General features: G+C 37.8%; 1 protein-coding gene across 5 annotated transcripts in view; it reads right to left on the reverse strand.

The window, feature by feature from the left end:
- The window catches only part of SATB1 (SATB homeobox 1), a 104351-nt gene that overhangs the window by 25627 nt on the left and 52271 nt on the right, over positions 1-26453 (reverse strand). For all 5 annotated transcript variants that reach the window (XM_060180870.1, XM_060180872.1, XM_060180871.1 and 2 more), the window contains exons 6-9: positions 26282-26393; positions 23561-24015; positions 14824-15036; positions 4976-5131 (exon numbers count right to left, since the gene is read on the reverse strand). In XM_060180870.1, the coding sequence (XP_060036853.1) occupies positions 4976-5131; positions 14824-15036; positions 23561-24015; positions 26282-26393 (936 nt within the window). The remainder of the gene's footprint in view (positions 1-4975; positions 5132-14823; positions 15037-23560; positions 24016-26281; positions 26394-26453) is intronic.

Genomic DNA, 26453 nt, shown 5'->3' on the forward strand with positions numbered 1-26453 from the left:
AAGACAAGTTCTACCCTGCTGCTAACGTCCCCTTGCTGGACACACACCTTACATCTCAGGGCTCTTAAGGGGTTTGCTGTGAAATAAAATGATTCTAACATCTGCCACCATTAAGAAAAGAATTCCATTTCCATCTCCCATATGAAAAACACTATACCCAATGAACAGGAACCGAACCTCAATACTGTAATGATTATTACCCAAGTCGACTCTTTGTTAACCAGTAAAATTAGTGAATTCTGCTCTCATCATTATTTGAATGTTATCAGGCTAAATGTTTGATGAAACTCCAATATGATTAACTTGGAGGAGCTGCTTATGTGAAAACCCAGACTGGAGAGCGTTCACTCGCAGCCCTACACATTATGTTGGAAGCATCTCATTTTTCTTAAAAGTTTGTATCAGTCTGTTTTCCTATGAAGGCACAAAAATTAGCCTATCTTCATTTTTCCACCTTCGTATTTTATTCAGACATTTCTGTTAGAGGAGTTAAAAACAATCTCTTGTCTGCTACTCATTCAAAGTGAGGTAATATCATACATGTGAAATGGTGGGATCTAGAGTTGGGTTCCTTTACTTAAAATACCCTGTGCATTAGTCACTGCATAGCACAACTATCATGTGTCGGTTTCCGTAACATTCAGGAACTGTAGTAAGTTTACCATAATCGTGATCTCCGCCATTCAGGGTAGCTATCTTTTAAAATGAAATTATTTAAGATACACAAACAGATAAGTCACTGAGTAAGGCCTGAGTCTGTTAGCATATAATAAGAGTTCTTTTATAAACACTGTAATCCCTTCTAATACTGAAAGAATTATGGGTTCAAAAAGGTTAAAGCATTGCCCAATATCATAGCACCATTTTCAGAGTTAGAGCATGGCTGTCACTGAACTGCCTCCCCTGCACTTCCTCCTCACACCTCATTCTTCCCCAGCAATGAAGAAGCCTGAATGCCAAGGGCACGGCATGGGCAATCTTTTGTACTCTATGAATGTATCAGTGTAGAAAACGTCCCCACTGTGTCCACTAACTACCACCTATCCACTCCTAATGCCTCTTCCTAGAGCAAGTTGTAACATCAGTGCCATGAAGCAGTGAGGAGATAGTCACAGAGCTCAGAGAAATGCACAGAACCTAGGGATGGCTCTACTACTGGCTAGTTACTTCTATATGTGGAAAACCACAACTCATGGGCAACTGGGCAGTGCCAATAATATGTGATCCATAATGAAGTCAAGTACCAGTAAAGGTGATGGATGTTTATGCAACCCAGAAAATCAGGGGGAGACACAGAAGCAGATGTCGGCGGATGGGCAGAGACGGAGGCTACTCAGGTAATTCTCTTCCGACATTCACTTCATGTGGGGTGGGGGTGGCTTGGCCTCATTCTAAGCCTTGGGTACATATTTTTAGGCAGAAACAATCCTTTTATTAAAAGTTAAGAATTTGCCAGTTTTTTTTTTGTTGTTTGTTTTTTTTTAGTATTTTAATATAAAACCCTTGGTTAGAAAACAGCACTTAACTAAATGTCTACCTGCCCTTGCTAAAGCAGATCTTAGTAATTCAATTTTTGGACTGTTTTAAGTAGTCCACCTTGCTACATATTTTCATAAAAAGACTAGTGCTAACATCTAAAAGGGATGCATAAGATATAAAACTAAAAAATACTAAAACGTCATAGGAAATTAGTGGCAAGGAGAAACTAGATCAAGAGGGAATAAGAATAATCAGTCTGCCTGATCCCACAGCCCACACCTGACCCCTGGGGTTCTCTCTCAACCAACACTGATGGGGGGGAGGGTTGGGGAATAGTTGGAGGATGGAGGTGTAAAACAAATTATCCTAGAAAACTTAATCTCTAGTTTTCAAAGAGAAGTCACCAAGACCTTAGTAAAATAGAGGTTGATTAGCAAAGATGTTTCAATGTCACCAGAAACTCACCCACATGATATTAGCTATCAACCATTGATGCCTCTGACTTAATAGTGGCAAAGTCAGTGTGGAGAAAACTGCCGTATCAGGAGAACAAAATGAAGCAAAAGGTAGCAGCGAGGTTGCTAAGCATAAGACTTTATGTTGAAGGAAGGAAGGAAGGAAGGAAGGAAGGGAGGGAGGGAGGGAGGGAGGGAGGGAGGGAGGGAGGGAGAAAGAAAGAAAGAAAGAAAGAAAGAAAGGAAGAAAGAGGTGGGGAGAAAGAAAGGAGAAGAGAGGAGGGGAAGGGAGGGGAGAGAAGGGAAGGGGAGGGGAGGGGAGGGAGGAAGGAAGGAAGGAAGGGAGGGAGGGAGGAAGGAAGAGAGTTGGGGTGAATTAAATTACAGATGACAAGGAATCAAATGACAAGTTTTGTTTGTTTGTTTGTTTTTACTGTCTCTGGGGCTCCATATCTGCACAAACCTACCACTCCTGAAGTCCAGACAGAGACAGAAATGGAGAGAGAGACAAAGAGAGGAGAGGCACCACAGCACCGCGCCCCTTACCATTCATGGAGGGTTCCCTTGGTTCTGTGCAATGATGCTTCCACCTAACGGCAGGGGTGCTAACCCACCTTACCTTCTCATGCACGGGAAACTATGTGCCTTAGCAGGGCCAACTGCCTCCTAGCTCCAACAACAAGTTCTGTTTGCTTTCTCTAAGGCCAATCTTTATTTTAATCTAATGTCTAATGTCTTTTACTCTATTTTTGTAATGTGGGAAAGAATCTGACCATGTAAGAACAGTTTGCTAAAATTTAATTGGGCAGGTCAGAGGAGACGGAGAATCAGAAAAGAGGGAAAGGTAACGTATGTTTAAATCGGAGATGCTCATCCTAATTAGACAAAATAACCCAAACAAGACTGTGTGGGGTGGGTGGGCGAGAACAGGACATTTCTCCTTAATGCATAGTCTTGGCATGTAAATGAAGACATCTGAAGAAGCACACAGGTTTGAAGCGGCTCTAACATTCTATCATAATTAGAAACATTTCAAGAGCCCTGTAATTTCCAATCAAAATTACAGTAATTTCTGATATACAAGCCATGATTCATGACAGAATTTTACATTCCACGAGAGATTACGGTGGCCTGGTGTATGACACGCTGAGTACAGCACTAACATAAACAATTTGGTTTAATGTTTAAACAGCACTTGATGTTTAGAATCTCACAATAAAAGAAACATATTATTGTAGAAATTATCACTTTGACAGTGATTGAAGGGTAGACAGGCATGTGGCCTATAAAGCTGTAATTTTTACAGTCCACAGCTTGAGTTTAATCATTTTATATAACATTTCCAAGATATCCCTTAAGTACTTCATCCAGCCTATAACTTAAACAAGAACAACCTTTTCCAAAGCAACACTCCTATCAAGTACGATTAATGTTCAGAGATGACAAATTTAAGTCAATACGACAGTATTGTAAATATTCTGAGGAATCTGATTTCTAACCAGACAGTGACAGCAGTAGGAGTGTTTCATTAATGATGGTAACAATATTTATTTGATTGTAATTCCAAGTTCAAATTAATAAAATCTCAGCTGAGCCCTTATTAGCTCTTAATCTCACTTTCTTTTTTTTAAATATTTATTTATTTTATTTACCCTTTTGTTACCCTTGTTGCTTTATTGTTGTTGTTATTGGTGTTGTTGTTGTTGGATAGGACAGAGAGAAATGGAGAGAGGAGGGGAAGACAGACTGGGGGAGAGAAAGACAGACACCAGCAGACCTGCTTCATCGCCTGTGAAGGACTCCCTGCAGGTGGGGAGCCAGGGACTCGAACCGGGATCCTCATGCCGGTCTTAGCACTTTGCGCCACGTATGCCTAGCCTGCTCCGCTACCACCCGACTCCCATCTTAATCTCATTTTCATAGTGTTACCAAACCTTTTTCCTAGGAAGAAACTTTAGTATGACTCTAGTTCTTTAGAAAGTATTCGTGGTTTTAGCAAAGGTATATAGATTGTGAGTTCATGAGATAATGCTACTTCTGATATACAAGATGTATCAACATATAACAACTTGATTGAAAAAGACTTTGTTATGAAGCCTTATGCTTTTATCTTTTTTTGTTGGAGTTTGTAATGTTTTTAATTTACGTTGATTAGAATTGGACAAATGTTGTAACTGTAACTCAAATTGTATGACTACATAGACTAAATTAATATGCAAAAATGTATGTGTTTGAGTGTCAGTATAGTTTGGTAAGTGCAATGATTAGTTGTAGCTACCTGAATTGGAACAAAGGAGACTGAATAGTATCTGTAGTATTTTAGGATGAAAATCAAGATCATCTAAATAATAATGACACAATAGTAATTCAAATTCTTTGTCCCATTACAGTAAGGTACACTGAGAAACATTCTACACTTTATGATATCCTCCCAGAAGCAACTATTAACTGACTTGAATGTTTACTGAGAAGTTCTTGATCCACAGAAATGGTGATTCAAGGGAGTTGGGCAGTAGCGCAGCGGGTTAAGCGCACGTGGCACAAAGCACAAGTGCCGGTGTAAGGATCCTGGTTCACGCCCGGCTCCCCACCTGCAGGGGAGTCACTTCACAGGCGCTGAAGCAGGTGTGCAGGTGTCTTTCTCTCCCCCTCTCTGTCTTCCCCTCTTCTCTCCATTTCTCTCTGTCCTATCCAACAACAACAACAGCTTTGACAACAATAACAACTACAACAAGCACAACAACAAGGGCAACAAAATGGGAGAAATAGCCTCCAGGAGCAGTGGATTCACAGTGCAGGCATCAAGCCCCAGCAATAACCCTGGAGGCAAAAAGAAAGAAGGAAAGAAAGAAAGAATTGGTGATTCAGGAAACAAAAATAATTATTATTTTAATTTTACCTCATCATCAAGCACTGTAAATGATTCCAGTAATTGTGATCTCTTGGTGGTAGAAATTAATTTTAAAGGTAGACACCCCTTTCAATGAAATTTTCATGGACATTGCAGATAAATGTTCTCAGCGCCTGACAGAGGCTCTTACCTGGCTTTTGGTTGCTGCAACCTTCGCAAACAGTGCTTGGGAAACTTTAGCACGCTTCATTTCCTGCTGAATCTCATCATAAATGGAAGCATTAATGTTCATGCTATTGTTCTCTGGCTTCCCATTCCTCTCAGTGGCAATAGTAGCTGTTTTCACCTACAAAACAGTGTGGATGGACATGACTGTCATTTTTCACTGACCCAAGCGCTTGGAAGGTTCTCAGGCTCAACATCCAAACTGGACACTGATGCTCTTTTTATGATCAGTGTGATCCACGGTGTAGTCATTCCACATCAGTTACTACCCTGAGACCAGATTGCGTAAGTTAAGAAAGTCACATTAACATAGGTGACTGCATCTGTAATGTGACAGCAACTGGCAGATGACAACCAGGAATTATAATGCTATAAAATAAGTTTTCTGGAAAACAGGATAGTTTCAAAGACTTGAATACCCTAATCTAATTGTTTCCCAATTACCTTCCGTCGCAATTCTAACAAAGGAAATTCACAATTAAAATCATAATGCACAGTACTGTATCTTCACTGGGCGTGCACTGCCTAATAGACAACTGCGTCACTAATAGCTATTATCTAGTATAGCCTTTTTAATTTTAGATTCTTTTTTATGCCTTTTCCTGTGTTTCATTTAAAAAACTCTTCCATAACAAAGCCATTTGCAGAGCTGCATATTTAAATCTTCTATCCATCCATGAAACAGGTACAGTGCCTTGCTGAATTATCATAAAGGCTGGCTGCATTTTTCACGTGCATGCCCAAGCTGCTCTGTGTAATTATTTCATTTCTTCCTGGCACCCCTGTATAAAACTATTTCCTTTTGACTTGTGGAACCAGATGATAAGAAAATGTTTCGCCATGTTTAATAGAACATTACTGTAAGTTACACAAAATGTACAGTGACTCAACAAAAATATTTAGAATATGTAATCTTAAGTGAAAAATAAGTATCAAAGTCTTTCATAATGATGAGCAGACCCACTCCCCACCTGCAGGGGGAAAGCTTTTGCAAGTGGTGAAACAGAGCTGCAGGTGTCTGTCTCTCTCTCTCTCTCTATTACCCCTTCCCTCTCAATTTCTGTCTCTACTCAATAAATAAAGATGATTTTTTTAATGGAAAATGATAAGTAGAGATAAGTAGGAAAGTGCCACAAAATTTTATGGGGAGAATCAAATCTCAACCTCAAGTTTTTATCAATATTAATAATAATCTTTAAAAACTCTAAATTTGGGAGTCGGGCGGTATCATTGCGGGTTAAGCGCAGGTGGCGCAAAGTGCAAGGACCAGAGTAAGGATCCTGGTTTGAGCCCCCAGCTCGCCAACTGCAGGGGAGTCGCTTCACAAGTGGTGAAGCAGGTCTGCAGGTGTCTATCTTTCTCTCCCCCTCTCTGTCTTCCCCTCCTCTCTCCATTTCTCTCTGTCCTGCCCAACAATATTATTATTGAAGACATCAATAACAACAATAAAAAAAATAAAAATAAACCCAAAAAGGGTAACCACAGGGAAAATAAATATCAAAATTTTTTTTAAAAAAAAGAATGAAAAACTCTAAATTTAACTGCTATTATAGAATAACCAAGCTGAAAATGTTATATATGAATTACCTATTTTCTTTAAAGGAGGAAACTGAAAAAATGTAAATGTAATGGTTATGCAAACAGACTTTCATGTCTGAGGCTTCAAAGTCCCAGGTTCAGTCCCCTGTACCACCCTGAGCTAGAATTAATCAGTGCTCTGGTAAAAGAAAAAAGGGAAAAAGAAAACGTAAATGGCAAGTTAGCATAGAAGCAGGACTAAGTTTTCCCCAGAGGTGACTAAGGACTACTTTTCACTCTCTGGATACTTAACATCTCTGAGGCTTCTCATACTATGAACAACAGGAGAAGGAAGTACATTTTAGGATAATGGTTGATTTGTTTTGTTAATAAACATCTTAATCTGTATAGTACTGCAGATCTATTCATGTTAATATAAAATGTTTGGGGAGTCAGGCAGTAGCGCAGCAGGTTAAGTGTACGTGGAACAAAGTGCAAGGACCGGCGTCAGGATCCGGGTCCAAGCCCCCGGCTCCCCACCTGCAGGGGAGTCGCTCCACAGGCAGTGAAGCAGGTCTGCAGGTGTCTGTCTTCCCCTCCTCTCTCCATTTCTCTCTGTCCTATCCAACAACAACGAGATCAATAACAATGACAATAATAACTACAACAATAAAACAACAAGGGCAACAAAAGGGAGTAAATAAATATATATATAAATGATATCAAAAGCCAGGCAAGAGGTTATCCTAGAACATTTGATCCTCTGTATTTTAAAGAGTTTAAGTACATTCCTGCTAGAACTTGCCTTTTAAATCTGCCCAACTCCCATCCAGCTAGCAAAGCAACTCACTCCATGTTCATCTGGAGGAGAGACTCCACTTCTAAAGTTCTGAAAGCATAATGCCAACGTTGTTGGCCTACAGGGATGAAGTGAGGATACAGAAGGACACAGAGCAAGTACAAGCCACCAACAGAAAGAACCTCATTTCCTCTCCTGAACTATGAACTGGAGATAGCAATGGCAAAACTGGGAGCTAGATTTCTAGAGTTCCCTTTCTAGCTGAGACTCGCGTTGAGGCAAGGGAACAAGGGTACCCGCCGAGGTATACTAAGGACCGGAGGCCATGAAGCGTGTACACGGGGCTTTGAAGCAATAATCTGCTAAACACCACTTTAAGAGCCAGAAGAGTTAACGCATTACCATAAATTGCTTACAAAGTTGCTTTGGTGAGATTCACAACTTTGCTCCGGGGTGGTCTTGCTTAGAGGCAGAAGGATAGATTTGATCACCCCATGCAGTCTCTTTTAATACCTATTTTTCTCACTACTTAAATGAAAGAAGGAAGAAAAGCCATTTCAATTGCTTTGAAAATTGAATCTTATGGGAGTGAGGGTATGAAGTCCATTGGAAGAAACAGCACTTTGGTAGCTACAAGAGACATCTTTGTTGGTATTTCAATGTTTTTAAAATAATTTTTACTCAAAAAAAGAAAAAAAAAAATTTTTACTCTTGAAAGCAAAAGCAAAAAATTTTGAATTCTTAAATAACTGTTTCTTAATAGTCAACACAAAAACAGAGGTAGTGGGAATACAGATACAAGTGAGAACAGCTTAAAAAAATTTTAAGTAGCAAACTGTATTACTCATTTTAAAAATCTTTAGAAAAGTGCTTCTTTTTACCAGATTGTAGGCTCAGATATCCATCTTATCATAGATAACCTATTAGAATTCTGGAATCACATTTTTTTCCCCCTAAACAAAAGCTATTGCTTAAGGGGAACTGACTTGGATGGCTTTTCATATGAAAGCTGAATTTTCCCCCAGGTGAAAATGGAAACAAAAATCTTTTATACTCTACTCTACTAAGTACTATTTTAGCTTAGTACCCCAAAAATCTTCTTTAATCCTGGTTTAGCTTTTAATATTATATCACACATTAAAATTCATAAAGTAGTTCATTCCAGGCAAAACACACTACTCTTGAGCTCTTCTCTTCTCCACAAATAGCACAGGAGGTAAAATAAATGTAGTCCCTTTCTGAATCGCTTTTATCAAGGTAAGGTGTACAACTCCCCCTCATTATAGCGGCGCCGAGGAAGTAGTTAAGAATTGGAACTCCTACTACCTACCCTCCAATGTGGGGAGAAGGTTCAGCACTAAGGTCTGCTTTTTATTTCACTGAAACTGTACAGCAGGAGACACTTTTCCCACAAAAATTCTAGCTTGCTTTCTCATGGACTGCTGAATGCATTAAATCATGTTACCAAATACTACATCCTGTACAGGCCTGAAATACAGCTTTTGCACTGCATACTGTGTTCTTGACTGGTGAAGATGCTATTCCCTGATGTAGGAGGCTTTGCCTCAAAGCATCTCACACATACATGGGCTCATGCAACTAATGTTTCATGGAACTGTGGTTACAGTCACTGTGAAAATAAAAGCCGGCATTTACTAGCTGTGTGTCATATGCCGGGCACCGTGTTAATTTGCATTAACTCCACCCCACACAATTTTGTGAGTGGATACTGTATTTTCACATTCTAAAACAAAGAAGAATTCTAAGAGAAAAAAGACTAAGAATTTAACCTGGGGTTCAAAAACAGTTCTAAATTCAAGTCTGTGTGATATTAACATTTATCTTAGAAATCACCATCCTGTGTGAGGTCATGATGCTATACAGAATTTCTGTATCTGGAAAATTCTTGTTTGACAGGCTGGGCCTGCTTTGAACTAGTTTAGTTTGCTAGTTATTTCACTTATTTATTTTTATTTTTTAAAAATATTTATTCCCTTTTCTTGCCCTTGTTGTTTTATTGTTGTAGTTATTGCTGTCGTTGTTGGATAGGACAGAGAGAAATGGAGAGGGGACGGGAAGACAGAGGGGGGAGAGAAAGACACCTGCAGACCTGCTTCACCACCTGTGAAGCGACTCCCCTGCAGGTGGGGAGCCGGGGGCTCGAACCGGGATCCCTACGCCAGTCCTTGCGCTTTGCGCCACCTGCGCTTAACCTGCTGCACTACCGCCTGACTCCCGTTTGCTAGTTATTTTGTTGTGGTTTTGGCTAAATCTCAATCATTAATGCTAACTGGTTTTATTATTAATTTTACAAATTCAACCTGAATTTACTTTTCATAGTAGGCAAATCACATTTTTTTCCTAGTAATGTTAAATAAAAAATATGTTACTGAGGTTTTCTATTGGTGACACACAAAAAAAGTCCCTTGCTCAAGTTGTGTATTAGCACTGTTTTGAGTATCATGTACTAACTTTTGAAGCTTTTCTTTCTTTTGAAGGAATAATACTAACTGAGCTCCAAGAGTTCGCATTAAAAACTCTTCAAGCTTCTAAAAGATACCTATTAATGGTAAGCATTCCATAGGCACATAAGATCTTAAAATAATGTCAGCCAAGGGATCCATAACAATTAAAAACTTTTATCCAGTGTTAAATTTCTGCTCACTACTCTATTTGTTTCATTATAGGAAAAAAAATTAAACATTGCTCCTATGAACTGCATACATTTTCTAGAGCATTGTTATATCACCTATCACTTTAAAGCATCTAAGGAATTACCTAAAGAAACATAACATACAAGGAAAGGAAAGAATAGCGGAATTCATGTAAAAATTGTCTTGATAAAATTGCAGGATCTCACAGTGCGTGTGACAATATAAATTGCTATTTAACTCTGAACCAAACATTTCAAAACATACAAATAAAGCCAATATAAGCATACCTAGGGCACAAATCAACTTAAAAGTAACTAGTGGGAGTCAGGCTGTAGTGCAGCGGGTTAAGCGCAGGTGGCGCAAAGCACAAGGACCGGCATAAGGATCCCGGTTCGAGCCCCTGGCTCCCCACCTGCAGGGGAGTCGCTTCACAGGCGGTGAAGCAGGTCTGCAGGTGTCTATCTTTCTCTCCTCCTCTCTGTCTTCCCCTCCCTCTCTCCATTTCTCTCTGTCCTATCCAACAACGACAACAACAATAATAACTACAAGAATAAAACAACAAGGGCAACAAAAGGGAATAAATAAATAAAATATTTTTTTTAAAAAAAGTAACTAGTGAGACAATTCCTAGAAAACAACTACCAATTATTATTTTTAATTCCTCTTCTATGCATTTGAAAATTTTGCTAAGCCTACTCAGAAAACAGACTTTTGAGACCAGGGATCTTGAGAAATTTTTCATTCTTCCAAATATTTGCACCTGAAAAAAAAAGTTTGGAAGAAGGACTTTCCTATAAATACAGAAATGTCCGAAGTCCCTCAGAGTGGATTTTTATTTAACATTTCATATATTCTTTCAGAAATATACTCCTCTTCTTAATCAGACAGTAGAACTGCCCATCCTCTATGACAAACAGAAAATGTCTCAAAGTTCCATCTCCCTTCCTCTAAAAGATGCTACTGTGACGTTTACTGAAGAGGTGGCTTGAACAACAAATCTGTTGGGAATCTGACAACAACTAAATCTAAGATTTAGTTTTCTTGTCTCTCCACCCCACAAAAAGGTTGGTTTGAATTCAATGAATGAATATACTTTAAGGTGCCTAGAAAACTGGGACCCGGGAGTTGGGCGGTAGCACAGCGGGTTAAGCACAGGTGGCGCAAAGGGCAAGTACTGGTGTAAGGATCCTGGTTCGAGCCCCCGGTCCCCCATCTGTAGGGGAGTCGTTTCACAAGCGGTGAAGCAGGTCTGCAGGTGTCTGTCTTTCTCTCCCCCTCTGTCTTCCCCTCCCCTCTCCATTTCTCTCTGTCCTATCCAACAACGATGGCAACAACAATAACTACAACAATAAAAGAACAAGGGCAAAAGGGAATAAATATAATAAATAAATATTAAAAAAAAGAAAACTGGGAACCGCTATCAAGTACAAGGCATTCTTACTTTAAATTACAGCATTTAGTGAAAAAAAAAAAAGCAAACAAATCTAGCCTACTTCTTATGGCCCCCACTCAAGAAATGAAGTTCATGGCACAGCAGTGACTGAGAGACACAAGCGAAAGGTTTCAGCAAGAGGCAACAATAGAGACATCTGAGGCTACCTATAGTTTTTCTAGTGTTCCTCAAACCTGGGTTTGACAAGAAATTGAAAAGCCAGGGAGTCTTTACTTAATTTCAAATTCCAGTCCCTCAAATAGTTTAGGCCCTCGGAACTTTGATCCAGGAAAATCTACAGCTTTCCCCCTAAACTATACAGGGAAAGAACTGGAATAAAATGTAGTTCCTCACGTTCACCCGCGATCTGGATCACTTGTGAACCATGAGAGGCCTCTGCCTCTTACCTGAAGTACTTTGGAAGGAAGTCAGATATCAGGTCTAGTCTAGATCACGATTGTTTAAAATAAGTTCCAAAGCTTTCCATCTTAAAATGCATAGTGATTTTATGTAGTTTCCTCACTGTCAGTATCTAAAATCAACTAATCTACCTGCTTATATAATTTGTGGCTTACCTCTCTCTGTATCACTGTATTTTTCTTGTTTCCAATACTTCTCTGCTCTGGGATGATGTTTTTAGATAGACAGATAGACAGATAGATAGATAAAGTTATATAGACAGACAGACAATCCCACAACACTGAAACTTTCTGCAGTGCTATGGAGGCTGGGTCACATATGTCTATGGAGGGTGGGTCACATATGTCTAGGTCACACACATGTGGCAAACACGTCCCAAGCTGTGTTAACTTACTGGCCCAAAATCTAAACTAAAAACACCAAGTTTTGTAGTCCCCTCTGTGGTTTCTCCTTACCATGTTAGTCATTCGTAATAAAGCTTTATATGTGGTATACTGATTCCAGTTTAAGCACTTGGTTTCAACTGCTACCAAACAACACTAATATAGTTGATCTAGAACATGGTTATTTAAAGTTCTGATTCTAGACTGAAAATACTTTGACCATCTCAAGGGTTTTATTTTTTAATTTAAATCACTGATCACCATGAAAGGAGAAAAGGTAGACACAATGGTTGTGAGTCCCATTATAATACTATTAATTAATGCAAAGGCATTTTCAGTAAGACAAAAGAGATGCTGTGTTTTAAACATTTATATTATACTGGTAAAATAAAATTATATTTGTATATCAAACAGTCATTTTGAAATTTGGCTTGATGACCATTCAAACTGAAATAAGGGAATTTTTTTCTTTGAAAAGATTTCACTAACTACAAAATCCTTGTGCTCATCATCAGTTAAGTATCAGAGCTAAGGGTAATTTCAACCCCTATTGAGAACAAATAAACATAACAGTGGTTCAGCCAGTTAATAATTCATGCCAAAATAAATTATATTTTCTATCTGTGCTTATCAGCAGATATAGTCCTTGTACATATACCTAAGAGTAACTTATAGTATATGAAAAGAAAAAGCACTTAAGATTAAGTAATAAGACAAATAATTCTCTGCCTAGAGTTCTCTTAGTGCCAATGTTAAGTAGCGATGTGTGTACATTAACATCAAGCACTGCAAAGCTGGTGTCAAACTAAGTTCAAAGTACAAGAATTGTTATTTACTCACTATTATAGAAGTTTATATATATATATATATATATATATATATATATATATATATATATATATATATATATCCTGTTTTGTTCTGCTCCCACAGATTTCAAAGACATCAGAGACCAAATTCAGTAACCCTTGTGGGGGGGGGGGGGCGGGAAGGCTGTGCACACTATATAGACCCATTCTTTCATGTCAAAGAAACCCAATCTTATTTTCATTTACAACAATGATTTCTGTAGTTCCCTAAGAGACCAAACTGATTGTCATCACACAAACTGGACAAAATGTTGTGTTCTAAAACAAACTTAAGTGTCTCAACAAGTGTCTGGACACAATTTCACTTATTTATAGAGTATCTGTAAGCAGTCTAATTTGAGTGTTAAGTTTCCCCCCTCTATTTTCTTACCCTTCCCTCTCTCTCCTATCCTTCCTTTTATACAAAGACAGGGAGGCAGAGGCAGTGGGCAGGGGGCAGAGAGAGCCAGAGAGTGTGTGTGTGTGTGTGTGTTTAAAAGACCACAGCACTGTAGCTCCCTTCAATGTGGTAGGGGCCAGGCTCAAACCTGGCTTGTGCACAAAGCTTAACCTGCACACCACCCAAGTGAACTTTTACGCCAGCCTCCCTCCCTATACCTCTATGCTTAGAAATAATGCTATTTTTACTACTGAGGACAATTAAGTAACAAGGAAATAATTATATTGTGAACATCATGTGACGTGAAACCTTTCAATTTGTATTCTGCCTTCAATTTTCATTCGGTTTTAACTGAACTCATTTTAAAAAATATATTTATTTATTCATTCATTTGTGGATAGAGACAGAAAGAAACTAAGATGGAAGAGAGAGGGGGAGAGAAAAAAGACGCCTACAGAGCCTACTTCACCATTTGTGAAGCTATCCCATCCCTAGGGGTGGGGTCTGGGGCCTGAGCCCAAGTCACTGTGTAAGGCAATCCAAGTATTCAACTGAGTCAGCCAACACCCAGCCCCCCGCCTTATTTCTAGGAGCTGTGCAAAAGCCACACGTTTGCTTATGGATTCTGAATCAGACTCATTATCAGACTTTTATCTCACAACCTATACTGACATTCAACGCAGTAAATTCTTACAATATGAAGTGACCATTTAGACTGAATTTTTTCCACAGTAATAAGTACATAAATAACCATGATGACTTCTGTCCTTTATAATATGTCCAACAAGCTGGAAAACAGAAAATGTGCCCATTTCTGTGACTATGGGTAGCATTCCTATCCACCCCATTTAGAGCTGCCTTCCTGGACTGTATCAAACTTAATTATGAAAGATTACAAACGAGATGGTGTGTAATTGGTACCAGCTGCAGTTCGTATTGGAAAGCGTAAATACAAATGGATTTATTTATTTATTTTTATTTATTTACTATTCAAATGGTGGATCTAACACTCCTAGGGATAAAACTGACTTTGTTGCATTTCTGTTTCTATTGAGTTTAAAATACTACTTTACTTAATGATAAGAGTAGAGGAAAAGATTCCATTTAAAGATAAGTTTTTTGCCCCCTAAAGAGCTCCCCAAATTGAAGCAACAGTCATTTTTTTCCCTTTATCTAATTAGTAGCTTAGGTTTTAATATAATAATTTCAGGAAGAAATTCACCTCAAACAACTGTATAGATTTTTATTTATTTTTTAATTTATACCCAATTCATCTAATTAATTCTTGTTGAGATTCTTCCTCGGATTTTTTTTGTTTTTTTTGAAGGGGAGAAGGGTAAGACGAAAAGAGAGATTCACCTGTGGGGGACGGCTGGGCGGTGTGCTTATCAGGGGGGCAGGACCCATCGCTGAGGCGGCATTCAAACTCCTTTCTCTTTCATCTTGGTAAATCCGATCTCTTTCAGCTTCTGGCAACTGCAAGAAATTCTGCATAGCCCGAAGGTTTACCAGCAAAGACTGTGAGGCAGTCTTGGGGTCCTCTTCCTTTCGAAGGATCTCTGAAAGCAAGCCCTGAGGGGAATAAGAGGTACCCGGTAAGCCACTTTGCTCCTCTACTCTGTGCCCAGCCAGGGCTGAGCCTTCTCTTATCTTCACTTGATTTGGAAAACGAACAGTCAGAAGCATTAACTCTTCATAGGAATATATTAGTTACATTGAAGTGGTAAAGGAGAGAGCCTCGATTGTATTCTTAATTTTATTAAGCATCTGTTTCACATATAACAAACTGAAGCTGCTTAATAGGGTTCCTTATTTTGAGTGGCTTAGCTTGGCATGAATCTTTCAGAGAGATGACCAGAGGAAAGTTGAGAATAAACTAAACGGGGTATGAGTGGTGGGTAAAAATAACAGTAATTAAAAAGAACAAAGAAAATGCTTATAATACAACAGCACTCAACTATATGGTTCTCAAGCTGTCTCAACAAGAGCAGATGACCAAGAACTCAATTTAGAAATATTCAAAGTCGTTTCTAGAAAAGTAAAACTCCCAAAGAAATTTTGGAAAATTGACTAGGAATATTAGAAAAGAAACAAGATTAATGCAGCCTTATTCTAAGTTAATGGCAGGCTTTCCCAGGCAACATACACAGAATACTCCCAAATGATTCAAAATATTATCTTGCTATATTATAACTCTGAGGCTAACAAGTAGAAATTTTGAACTTTGAGAATCATGGATGGAATAAATAATACCACTTTTCTATACTATAAAAATTTCCCATAGAATGCCAATGAAAATAGTGTACAACTATCAAATTTACTGAGTAATAAAAATCCTTATTATTGACATAAGAAATGTGCAAACACTAGTACATTGTCTTAAAATGCCTTTCTTTTCCTAAAAGAGAACATTGTCAATGAGTTTTTTATTTTTAACATTTGGAGAAATAATTTTATTTAAAATGGTTGAGATTTTTTTCCCTGACTTTGTTTAAACCACTGTATGCATACTTAATTTTTTAACATATTAATTAGAGGGGAGAAGAGAGAGAAAGAAGCAGAGCATCACTCTGACAGATGTGAGCTCGAGATCTCATGCTTGTTAAATCCAGAAATCAAACAGACTCGAAAACAATTGTACACAATAGAAAATGTTTCTATCTTCAGGCTGGTGGTATGCATCAACCTGCCAGTATCCATGTCCAGCGGAGAAGAAATTATAGAAGCCAGGATTCCCACCCTCTGTACCCCAAAAAGAATTTTGGTCTATACTCCCAGCAGGGGAAAAATGTTAGGGGAAGATGACTCTGAACTCCAACTCCATCAGGACCCGGAGAGAGAAGAGGAAAAAAGGACATTCAGGCGTAATAATAGGGGTAGGTGTGATTTAGAAAGAAAGAGAAGATGGGGGCCATGGGGAGAAGGGGGTGCAAATATATATAAATATAAAGAGTTATAGAAATAATAGTGAACCCATATCTGTGACATTGGGAGAACTACTACAGATTCCAATGGAGGGAATGGGGACACAGAACTCTGGTGGTAGGAATGGTGCAAAATTATACCCGTTATCTTATAATTGTATGAATCAATATTGTCACTAATGAAAAAAGTTTTAAAATTTTAAAAAAGAAAGTAGTGTCTTTTTATAAGGACTCGATAGTCTTTGCTTCTTCAATTTTGTAGGTAGAATAATGCTTGAAATACCAAGACACACTTACTTTTTAACATATAGGCAGAATATAAGTTTACAGATCAGAATAAAATTCTGTCAAGATGTCTTTTGTATTTTACCAACTTTCCTTTCTTTTTCTGTGCAGCACCACTATTTAAGGGCCTCCCCTAGGCCACTTTCCTCACCTACTCATTTTAGAGAGAGGAAAGGAAAGAAGAGGCAGAATACAGAACCCTGTCAACATCTATGGGGACCCCCACTCCTTGGTGCTGTCCATTCGCAGTGCTCTTACGCAGTGCTCAAACCTGGGCCCGGGGCCAGTAGGTGATTGCAAGGCGCTACCTGACCCTACCAGGTGAACCCTCTCTCAGCTCCTTCCACTTTCTACCCGTCTTAGAGAAACGATCAACGTGTAATGTTGATGAAGGGGCAGTAAAATAAATGCCAAACAGTTGAGTCAAGGTTTTAAACATTTAGGTCTCATGGATGGCCAGACCTAGATTGCTCCAAGTTTCTTGGAAGTAATATATTTATTGCCCAAATATAACAAGGAGACAGTATTATTATTATTTTTAAGAAGCACTGTCCACTTTAAAAATGGCTTGAAGATTTCTATTGCAAAAGAACCTCCAAGAGACCAAATATAACAAGGAGACAGTATTATTATTATTATTTTTAAAAAACACTGTCCACTTTAAAAATGGCTTGAAGATTTCTATTGCAAAAGAACCTCCACCAGAGTTAGTCAGGGGACTTAAGAATAGAATTTAGAGTCTCTGACTGGGTCCAGCAACCAAAGGCTGGAACTAGATGGTTGAAACTTTGCATTTCACCATAAGAAATGTGAATGGAGTATTAAAGGTTTATGGTCTTTTATTTGTGATACTGACAAGTAATGTTGCCACTGTGTTTATACAAAAGCAAGACATCTAGTCAATTTAACTAAAATTCACTCAAACAGGCAGTCAGCCATCCAGCTATTTAATTTACACAAGGCCAGCTAATTAGATTGACTGTTTCTGATGTGTCACATTGAAATAAAAATATATAGGTCCTAAAAAATGCTTTAAAATTCTTGTTAAAAAAACCCTTGTACTCTACTTACCCCCCCCCACCACCCTGGCAAATGTTATATATTAAAAGATGTCCTTGCTGAAGAAGACAGCATAACGGTTATGCAAAAGACTTTGATGCCTGAGCCTCTCTGGTCACAGGTTCAATAATACTCAGCACCATCATAAGTCAGAGCTGAACAGTGCCCTGGTCTGTTTCTCTGTATCTTTCTTTCTGAAACTTTCTTTCACTAGTAAATTTAAGTATTAAAAATATTAAGATAAAGAATGCACTTAGCAAGGCACGCTAACTATACGAAGATACAACATTCTTGAAGAAGAATGATATATTTGTTTTTGTCACACCAGCACAATGCCTGCCACTTTAAGTCTTTGATCAATTCACTATGTATACAAGCAACTAAAAGGAAAATGCCAGTGGTGACAGATACCTAAGAGCGAGCTATGCGGCCCACATGTAACTTCTAAGGACAGTGATTAATAAATACATCAGACGAGTTTTCAGTGAAGTTTGTGATAGACTTTGTGAGATGCTTGTCTGTGCTATGGTTTCAGTGACTTAAAAGTAGACTAGGTTATAACAGATCTTGGATACAATTAAAAACGTTTTAACACCAACAGAAATATTAAGTAACAATATATGATCTAGTCCTATTAAAAATGTTTCCTGAGGTAGCACACAAGTAGAGGAAAAAAGACATGAAAAAAAATATGTTAACACTCTCTATTAGAAGTCTTGCTAATGATTATTCAGCTAAATCATTTCTCTGTGGCTTTGAGTAGAAGATAATCACTTTGAGAAAAAAAAAACTTTAAAATTTCTGTATGGAAAATTTTGATGTAGGCATGATTTTCCATTTAAATGAATAAAGTTTTAGGGGCAAAGCATTTCCATTCCACTTAATTATCCTGAATTTCTCTGTCTGGAAGATGCCAGAAGTCTAAAACAGTTTTTCAAACTCAGGAGCATTCAGAGAACTCTAAGGTAGACAGTGTAAACTGTCTCAGGTGTTTTAGAAACCTTTGGGGCTATATATGCATTTATTTATTTATCCTGGTCCAGCCTTTCAATGAGGGGAGTGCCCCCTGGTGGAAATGCTAAAAAAAATATACTATTAGAAAATGTTTTTGATTAGAACGTGTTAATTACAAAAAGGGGGGGAAAAATAATGTCACCTGAGAATAATTTTTGGTGTGAAATGACTACTATTAGAATCCAGATATTGGAATGCATGTTTTTCCCCTGTTCAAATTGTTATAGCTGCATGTATGAACGCAGAATGTGATTACCTGAGTAAAAAAATAAAATTAAAATACAGTTCAAATTTGTCACATTGTGTCAAGGTCATTTGTTGTTATACAAAATGGCGAATACATGTCTTACCAAAAATCTTTCTTTATGCTAAACAACATTGTTAGGTCATTATCTACCTTGTTATTTCAGAGTGTATGTAGAAACACCCACACTAGAAAAGCATTGGTATTATGCTACATAAGTGCTCAATAAATTTGAAGATCAACAAAATCATCAGCCATTCATATTTTTGTAAAAGAAAAAAAAAAACTTGAGGATTTTTGTCACCTAGCAATTTATCATCACCTCAGAAATACTGCTTTCACTGGAATGAGAAGCTGCTTTTTAAAATCAGGACTACGTCTCCTTCAAATAATTCAGTATGTATTCTATACATGAACATTAGAAATATTTTGCATCATCATTGGACAGTGGATAGTAATTCTAATTTTTTCAATTAAAGTGTGTACTTGCTAATGTGTTCCGAGACATTTTTTACATTCCGGAGTCTACCAGTTGTTACAAGTAAAATTCATTAGTAATTGTAAAATAAGGGGAAAAAAAAACTTGAATAAATATTATCACTACTTCCAAAAGCTGATTATGAATTTTTGTTAAATAGCAGATAAGTGAAAGAGACTGCCCATGTGAACAAAAAGCCTCTCTGGCCTCCCATTTATCTCCTCTTTGAACGTAATCACGGATTCAAATAGATGTTATCAGCATCATGGGACTTCAAAGCCCTCTGAAGGGAAATACAATTTGATGAGACCTCCCTACTAAAAGGAGAAAATAAGTAGACTATTCTTCGAGGATACCTGCCTCTGGTGTGTGGGGGAATTTTTAATTGTGTGTCCAGGTGAAACACTATTTTCCAACTCCACCTACTGCCTTGGACTCATGCCAAGTAAGTTATAAGCAGATGCATTTATCTCTGCCATTTGGAAAGCTGAAAGAAAGCTGTCACACTGGGGGGGGGGGGGGTTAATGGTACCTTTTTACCTCTCACTCAACAGTGATAGGAAAAGTGGACTTTTCTTCAATTACACTGTGAAGAATTATAGGAAAACAGTAGCAATTTCTGTTATACTTAAGCAGGCAAATTTCTCTCGACCACATAATTTACAGAACTCAAATTCAATAAAACATTACATGATGGCCCATTACTGTTATCAGTTTTGAATAATCCATCTTCATTCTTTATTTTACTGGCAAATAATGTGTGTCAAAGACAAGGGAGTGGGAGAGAAAAAAAAGGAAAAAACAAAACAAAAAAAACCTCCCAACAATATCTGACTTAAACCTTGTGTGTTTTTTTTTAAGGCACTAAAATATATCTTCTCCATCACAACCTTTAAATAGCAATAATACAGAGAAGTGACTTGGAAAATACAAGTCTAGAAGCTACAGCAATTATTTTCAGCCATAGGTTTCCATTAAAAAGACACCAAGTAGGAATGACTGAATGAACGGCATATGCTAGAAGCAGCTATCTTCCATGGCAATTAAAAAACATATGTCCATCAATTCAGAAGGGGGAAAGTCCTTTAAAAAAGTCATTATCTGATTTTTACCATAAATTTTCAGAAAAGGTAGTGTTTTGGGTTTTTTTTTTTTTTTTTGTAAGTCATATGTGAAAAGTCTTAAGAGAGGGATATATTTTAATTTAGAAGACCCAATTAAGCTGATGAGGAAATCTTCCAACTGAGAGTTAAAGCACGAGATTCACGATTTTTTTAAAGTTACACGGAGCTACTGAAAAAGAAGACACCCTCGACCCACAGTTATGTATGACTGACGCTAATGCTGTAACATATTTCCAGGGCACTGATATCTTTATCTGATAGTATCGCACAGCTTGCATTTATATGTACATATTTTAAATTCATTTTTCTCTTGGAGTCGGAATTGCACATTCTATTAAGTGCACACAAAAGTGTGATGTGCGCTGGAACTCTGCGGAGCTCCTTGTCTATACATATGCATTAGCATGTGTATTTCTGTACTCCAGACTCACACCATACACGCTCACTCTGCACCTGCTTTTATTGAAATGCATACACTTTGAAATAAACACACTACATGCATTCATATGAATGTATAATCATTAAGATAAATGCAGCTGTGTGTGTGTGCGTGTATGTGGTTTTAAAGCATGACCACCAAAAATACATGCGTGCTTGTGTGTTCAAAAGCTACTACTCAAAAAAGTGAACACTTAAATAAACACTGAAAATGACTCCTCTTTAAGTCAAACAGCATTAAATATGGTCCAGTGTCTATTCGACTAAGGAGTACCAATTACCAACAGGAAGGCTAAAAATCAAGTCCCTAAAACTGAAGCCCACCCAGGGCTTCAAATACATGTTTGGCAATGATTGTTATCAAATGTGTATTAGTAATGAAGAGTGGTCAACCACCAAGTATTCATTCTGCTCTGACCTTCGGAAGAACTGTTGCTATTTTTTATGTTAACCCCTGAGATACCTCTTTTCTAAAAAAAAAAAAAAATTTAAAAACTTAGTATAGTATGAAGATGGTGAAAATCTGGCCCTTTCCCCGTAACACATCCTATGTACTTCAGAACAGTGACTATGCCATCAGTACCTCGGAGCAGGAATCCTGCACTGGGGGTGATGACCTCATTCTTATCTCCACCAGCCACTCCCCTGCCATGCTTCACCAATAAATACACTCTGCTTGGTGCTTTGAAATATAACGATCTGCTCAGTTTTTTCAACTTATCAGTAAATCTGTGTGCCATTTGTGTATGCCAATGCTGCCTTTGTCCAGGAGCTTTTAATTCAATTCAACAAGCATTTTATTGAACTTTTATGTCTATCTTTTGCCTTGTACTGACATCTCCTAGTAGTTAGGGTTATTTATACAAAATAGCAGTGACTACTGCATGAAGCAGGTCTATCTAGAAGGCTGATTTCCTTCTTCTTTCAGAAGGCTGTTTATTCATTCACTCATCTAAATTTTTTGGTTATTTCTACCACCACTGAGTATTGGTAGCATATTAAAATCAAGTATGTATAAACACAGTTTAAAACTGTAAAGATGCAGAACAGGAAAGACCACACTTAAACCTATGGCATAACCTTTTACAACAACCCTTTCAAAAAAAGACAAAAGCTGTGTAAAAATATAAGCCAAAGAAACTGAAAACAAACACTAGGTTAAAGCCTTCCTAATTTTCAATATAGTCAAGCAAGCCAAAAATAAGTCACAGTTGGGATTTTGTTAGGTAATGAAAACTCTGCCAACAAGGAACTAATAGTAGATTACTCCTGTGCCTGAAGTTTAGTCTTATAATCAAGTAATAAAATAACAAATATGAGAGAAAGCATGAGTCAGGCAAAGGAAAAAAAGTGACAAAAGAACAGTGGAAAAGTAAGAAAGTCGAAAGGACATAATGTCTCCATGGTAATCAAAGTTAAGACGTCCTTTCACACATCCCTCCCCCCCAGTATAACTGTGCCAATAAACACCACATATAGCATACTTGTTCCCCCACCCCCCAAAAGACAATTTTTAGAAAGCTTCTTATTATGGTTTAATAGAATTAAGTTATAAAGGACTTTTACTGTATCTCTGTCTTGGGCATTTTTATATCAGGCATGAACTTTTCTCCTAGTCTCTCTAAACATCTTCCATGATGATAATATCTTCACAGGAATTTGCCCAGGAGGACAAAGGTATGAACACAGTGATATATGCTGGTATATGCTGATCTCAGTGAGAAGTCTGCAGACTAGGGCAGGCCGGCCAGAACTACCCCATAGCCTGTTTTGTATGTAGTTTTACTGAAAGACCACCTATCACTTACCTGCATTCACTCATTGTCTACAGTTTAACACTCTACGCTGTAACAAATCTCCTATGGCAATTAAAAGTATAAAGTATCTTCTATCTGGCCTATGACAGAAAAGGTTTGCTGGTCCTTTGTGCAGAGAAGGAGTTTATAGAACACTAACAATGTGGCAAGTTAAGCAATATGTTAATAAACAATACTTTTTCTCCACAATGGCTGCTCAAAATTAAAGAGACTGTTGTTGTGCCCCCAATTTTTAAGGGAAAAAGCTTGTAGGGGGACATAAACAGGTGATGTTTATATACTTGTGTTAGATATATGTCTTTCACATGAAAAAGACAGTGCTTCTAGTACAGAGGCCTGGAGTCTCAAGGCCACATCGTGAAACTTCCTCATCTGCTCCTAAGACGTCTCTGATTTCATTATGTAGAAGCAAAGGTAATGCCAGTTTGAAACATTCTGGGAATTAAATTTATTTCTTCAAGAGCCCTGAATCAGTGTCAATTGATACAAGCTCTCATTTGGTAGTGGAGTTATACGGTTGGCGCATTTGGTAATAAAATATCTATAGGCACCAACAGGAACAGACAATGTGATCCCACAGAGAGATGTGTGGATTAATACTAGTAGAGATAAGACTAAAGAAGAAGAGAGGGAGGGAGGGATGGAAGGAGGAGAGAGAGAGAGGTGAAAAAGAGTGAAAGAAAAGAGCCATTTACAAATAGAACACAACTAACCTGAGTTCTGTTAAAAGCCACTCGTGCAAATACTGCCTGGGAGATTCCTGCTCGTTTCAGTTCATCGCGGACCCACTGGTAAATTTCGGAAGACACCTCTGTGTTGGTTGAAACTTGTTGCTCCAAAGGCTTATTCATAGATCTACTGACAGGGGGAGGGTGGTTCAAGTATTGTTGGTTTAAGGACTGCTGGGCTAAAAGTCTGTTCACTGCATACTGCTGGTTCAGCAGCTGAGCCATCACCAGTTGCTGGTTGACCAACTGAGGACTGATGGGCGTTGACACCAGCCCAGGGTGCAGGTTTGGAAGAGGGGTTCGGACAGAAGGTTGGCTGCCATGCGAGAGCTGTGCGGGGGATGGAGGCTGCTCGGCTGTGCTCCCTGGGACCGGCTGTTGACCAAAGTTGACATGGTTGGCACCTTGCTGGGACAGTTCAGAAAGACTATCCATTTCAACTGAAGTGAACAAGAAATAAAATCATGTTACGTCAACAATAGTGGGTATTGATAAGGAATTCTAACTATTCCCTAAGTATGGAAAACAGACATGGACAGAAAACATCTACTAAACACATTTTAGAATGGAAGTCAACCAAGTGTGTTTTTAGTTTCCTGTACAATTTCACAAACTCTGAAAGGGTGACATTTTAAATCTAACTGTATAATGTGAATTAGATTTAATTCATGCATGCCAACTATTTTCAAACTCCTTGTGACTTCTTTTCAGGACAAACATATTCACTCACACATATATAACCCTAAAAAGTTCATAATAAGCAAATAGTTATTATAAAACAGTTAATAAAAGAATATCACCGCTTAAGGGAAATGAGGAAGATTGAGCCAATCTGAGAAGAGGTATCAGAAACAACTAAAGAAATTTACAAGTATTTTCTTATATGTTAGTAGTTATTACCCTATGAAAGAGAAAAAGATGATGCAATTGTTACCTATGTTTCATTTTTGCCTTGCCATAAACATAAAGAATATAGTAAATAATGAAAAATGGTAATGAAAATAACTGATAGTATATCGAATGGCATGCTAAGTTATCTTTTATGGGAGCTTGTTTCATTTAATTTTAACCGACATAGGCAGTGGGTCATGTCTGTAAATACTTCTTAATGTGGAGTCCATGATCTGCTGCATCATAAGCCAGTACCCCCAGTGTTGCTAAGCTCTGGATATTTCTTGAAGAAGCTGTCACCGGGTGCTAAACCTTCCAAGGAAGGGAAAGACCGCTGTTCTGGTATGGCGGGGATACTGTTAGGACTGCAATTTGTTACCGCCCATCCAAGATGAATACTTCTCCCTTGGCTAGCTCCTTCATGTGGATTGGATGAGAATCAGTTCTACGTGTGTCAAATGCTTTACTGCCACTGCCACTGCTCCAGAGAGAAGACTGTTCTGATGCTCTTGAGTGGAAAGGCAGAGCACAGTGCTGCCTATAAATAGGTGAGTTGGCCTACAGAGCACACAAGACTCTGGCTTGACTCTCATCATCATTTCCCCTTTCATAAAATATTCAGGTTTTATATTTCAATGAACTTATCATATTGCGATAATCACTGATACATGCAAAAAATATAACTTAGAATTGGGGGGAAAAAATCTTCTATTTCTACCAGTGATATCAACCCAAGTGGGCCATTCACAGAGACTAGTAATTCAAGCAATTATTCCAAAAATGATGCACTGTCTTCATTACAGCTCTGAGCTATAAAAAGCAAAGTATCTGTTTTGGTAGATGAATAGTTTTTCTTGAACTATTAAAAGCTGAAAACATGCTCAAAACTCAGGTTCTCTTGCCTCTTAAAATCTTTAGGAAAAGTTATTATTGTTGTTATTAAACAAATGTCAATGAATGCTAACAGAAACAGATTCACAACTGGGTATAATTCTCTGCATATGAACTATCTTATTCCTATATTATTCTTTTAAATAAAGTACTTGGACAGCACAAGTATATGTAAGGAAGTATTAATAGAAATTAGAACATTCACCTTAATCACAGTGTTTGTTTTTGTGAACACACACAAACTCAACGGAGAAAACATGTCATATTCTAAATATTCAGGTGGAATAACTGTCACTTGACATGGTTTTTAATGTACTTACTGTATAACAAAAAATGACCTACAGTTGAATATTCAGAGAGGACGCTATGTTTGGAATGAGAAGTTGGAAAATGATGTAGTGATTTTTCTGCTATGGAGAGTGTGCTCAGCAAAATGCCCAACTAGGCATCCTAAGGATTTGAGCTATAAAAGTCACTTGATCTCTACTGTAGAAACTATAAATACATTTTAAATTCCTGAAAAATTGAGTGTAAAAATAGGCACTTTCTCTTTCAAACAGGAAAAAAAAATACACACACTTAAAAGCATGATTTATCTCTGATAGAAATCATAGTTAGTATTAGTTATTCAAGGCCTGGTTAGGCCTTCACTGAGATGTTAAAAAAAATGACAGCTCCACACCTCACGCCTCGATTTCCTGCATGTCTGACAACCAAGTCAGTTTGGCTGATTTAAACACAAACATTTATTGAATTTAATGATCTCATTATAGTCATACCCACTCCCCACCCTCAAGAAACAGTCTAAATTGATCTCTAATTGGCCAATCAAAAGACCTGGCTCTAGATGTGACTTTGAAAAACCCCAAAATGATATGTAATAGTATATAGCCACTACTGCAGTGATTTTTTTTTTTTGCTTACCCATCATATCTTTTGTCTTCTTGAAATGTTTGTACCACCTTCCAAATTCTTGACATTTTGCGGCTGAGACATTTGCATAGTAAGTGCTGTTCACAATGGAAGAAATCATACTCTGCATGAAGAGGGGAACATTTGTAATACATAGCCACACAAGACGGAACGCTGAAATAAT

The sequence above is a fragment of the Erinaceus europaeus genome, chromosome 21 (genome assembly GCF_950295315.1).
Source record: "Erinaceus europaeus chromosome 21, mEriEur2.1, whole genome shotgun sequence".
Classification (NCBI taxonomy): Eukaryota; Metazoa; Chordata; class Mammalia; order Eulipotyphla; family Erinaceidae; genus Erinaceus; species Erinaceus europaeus.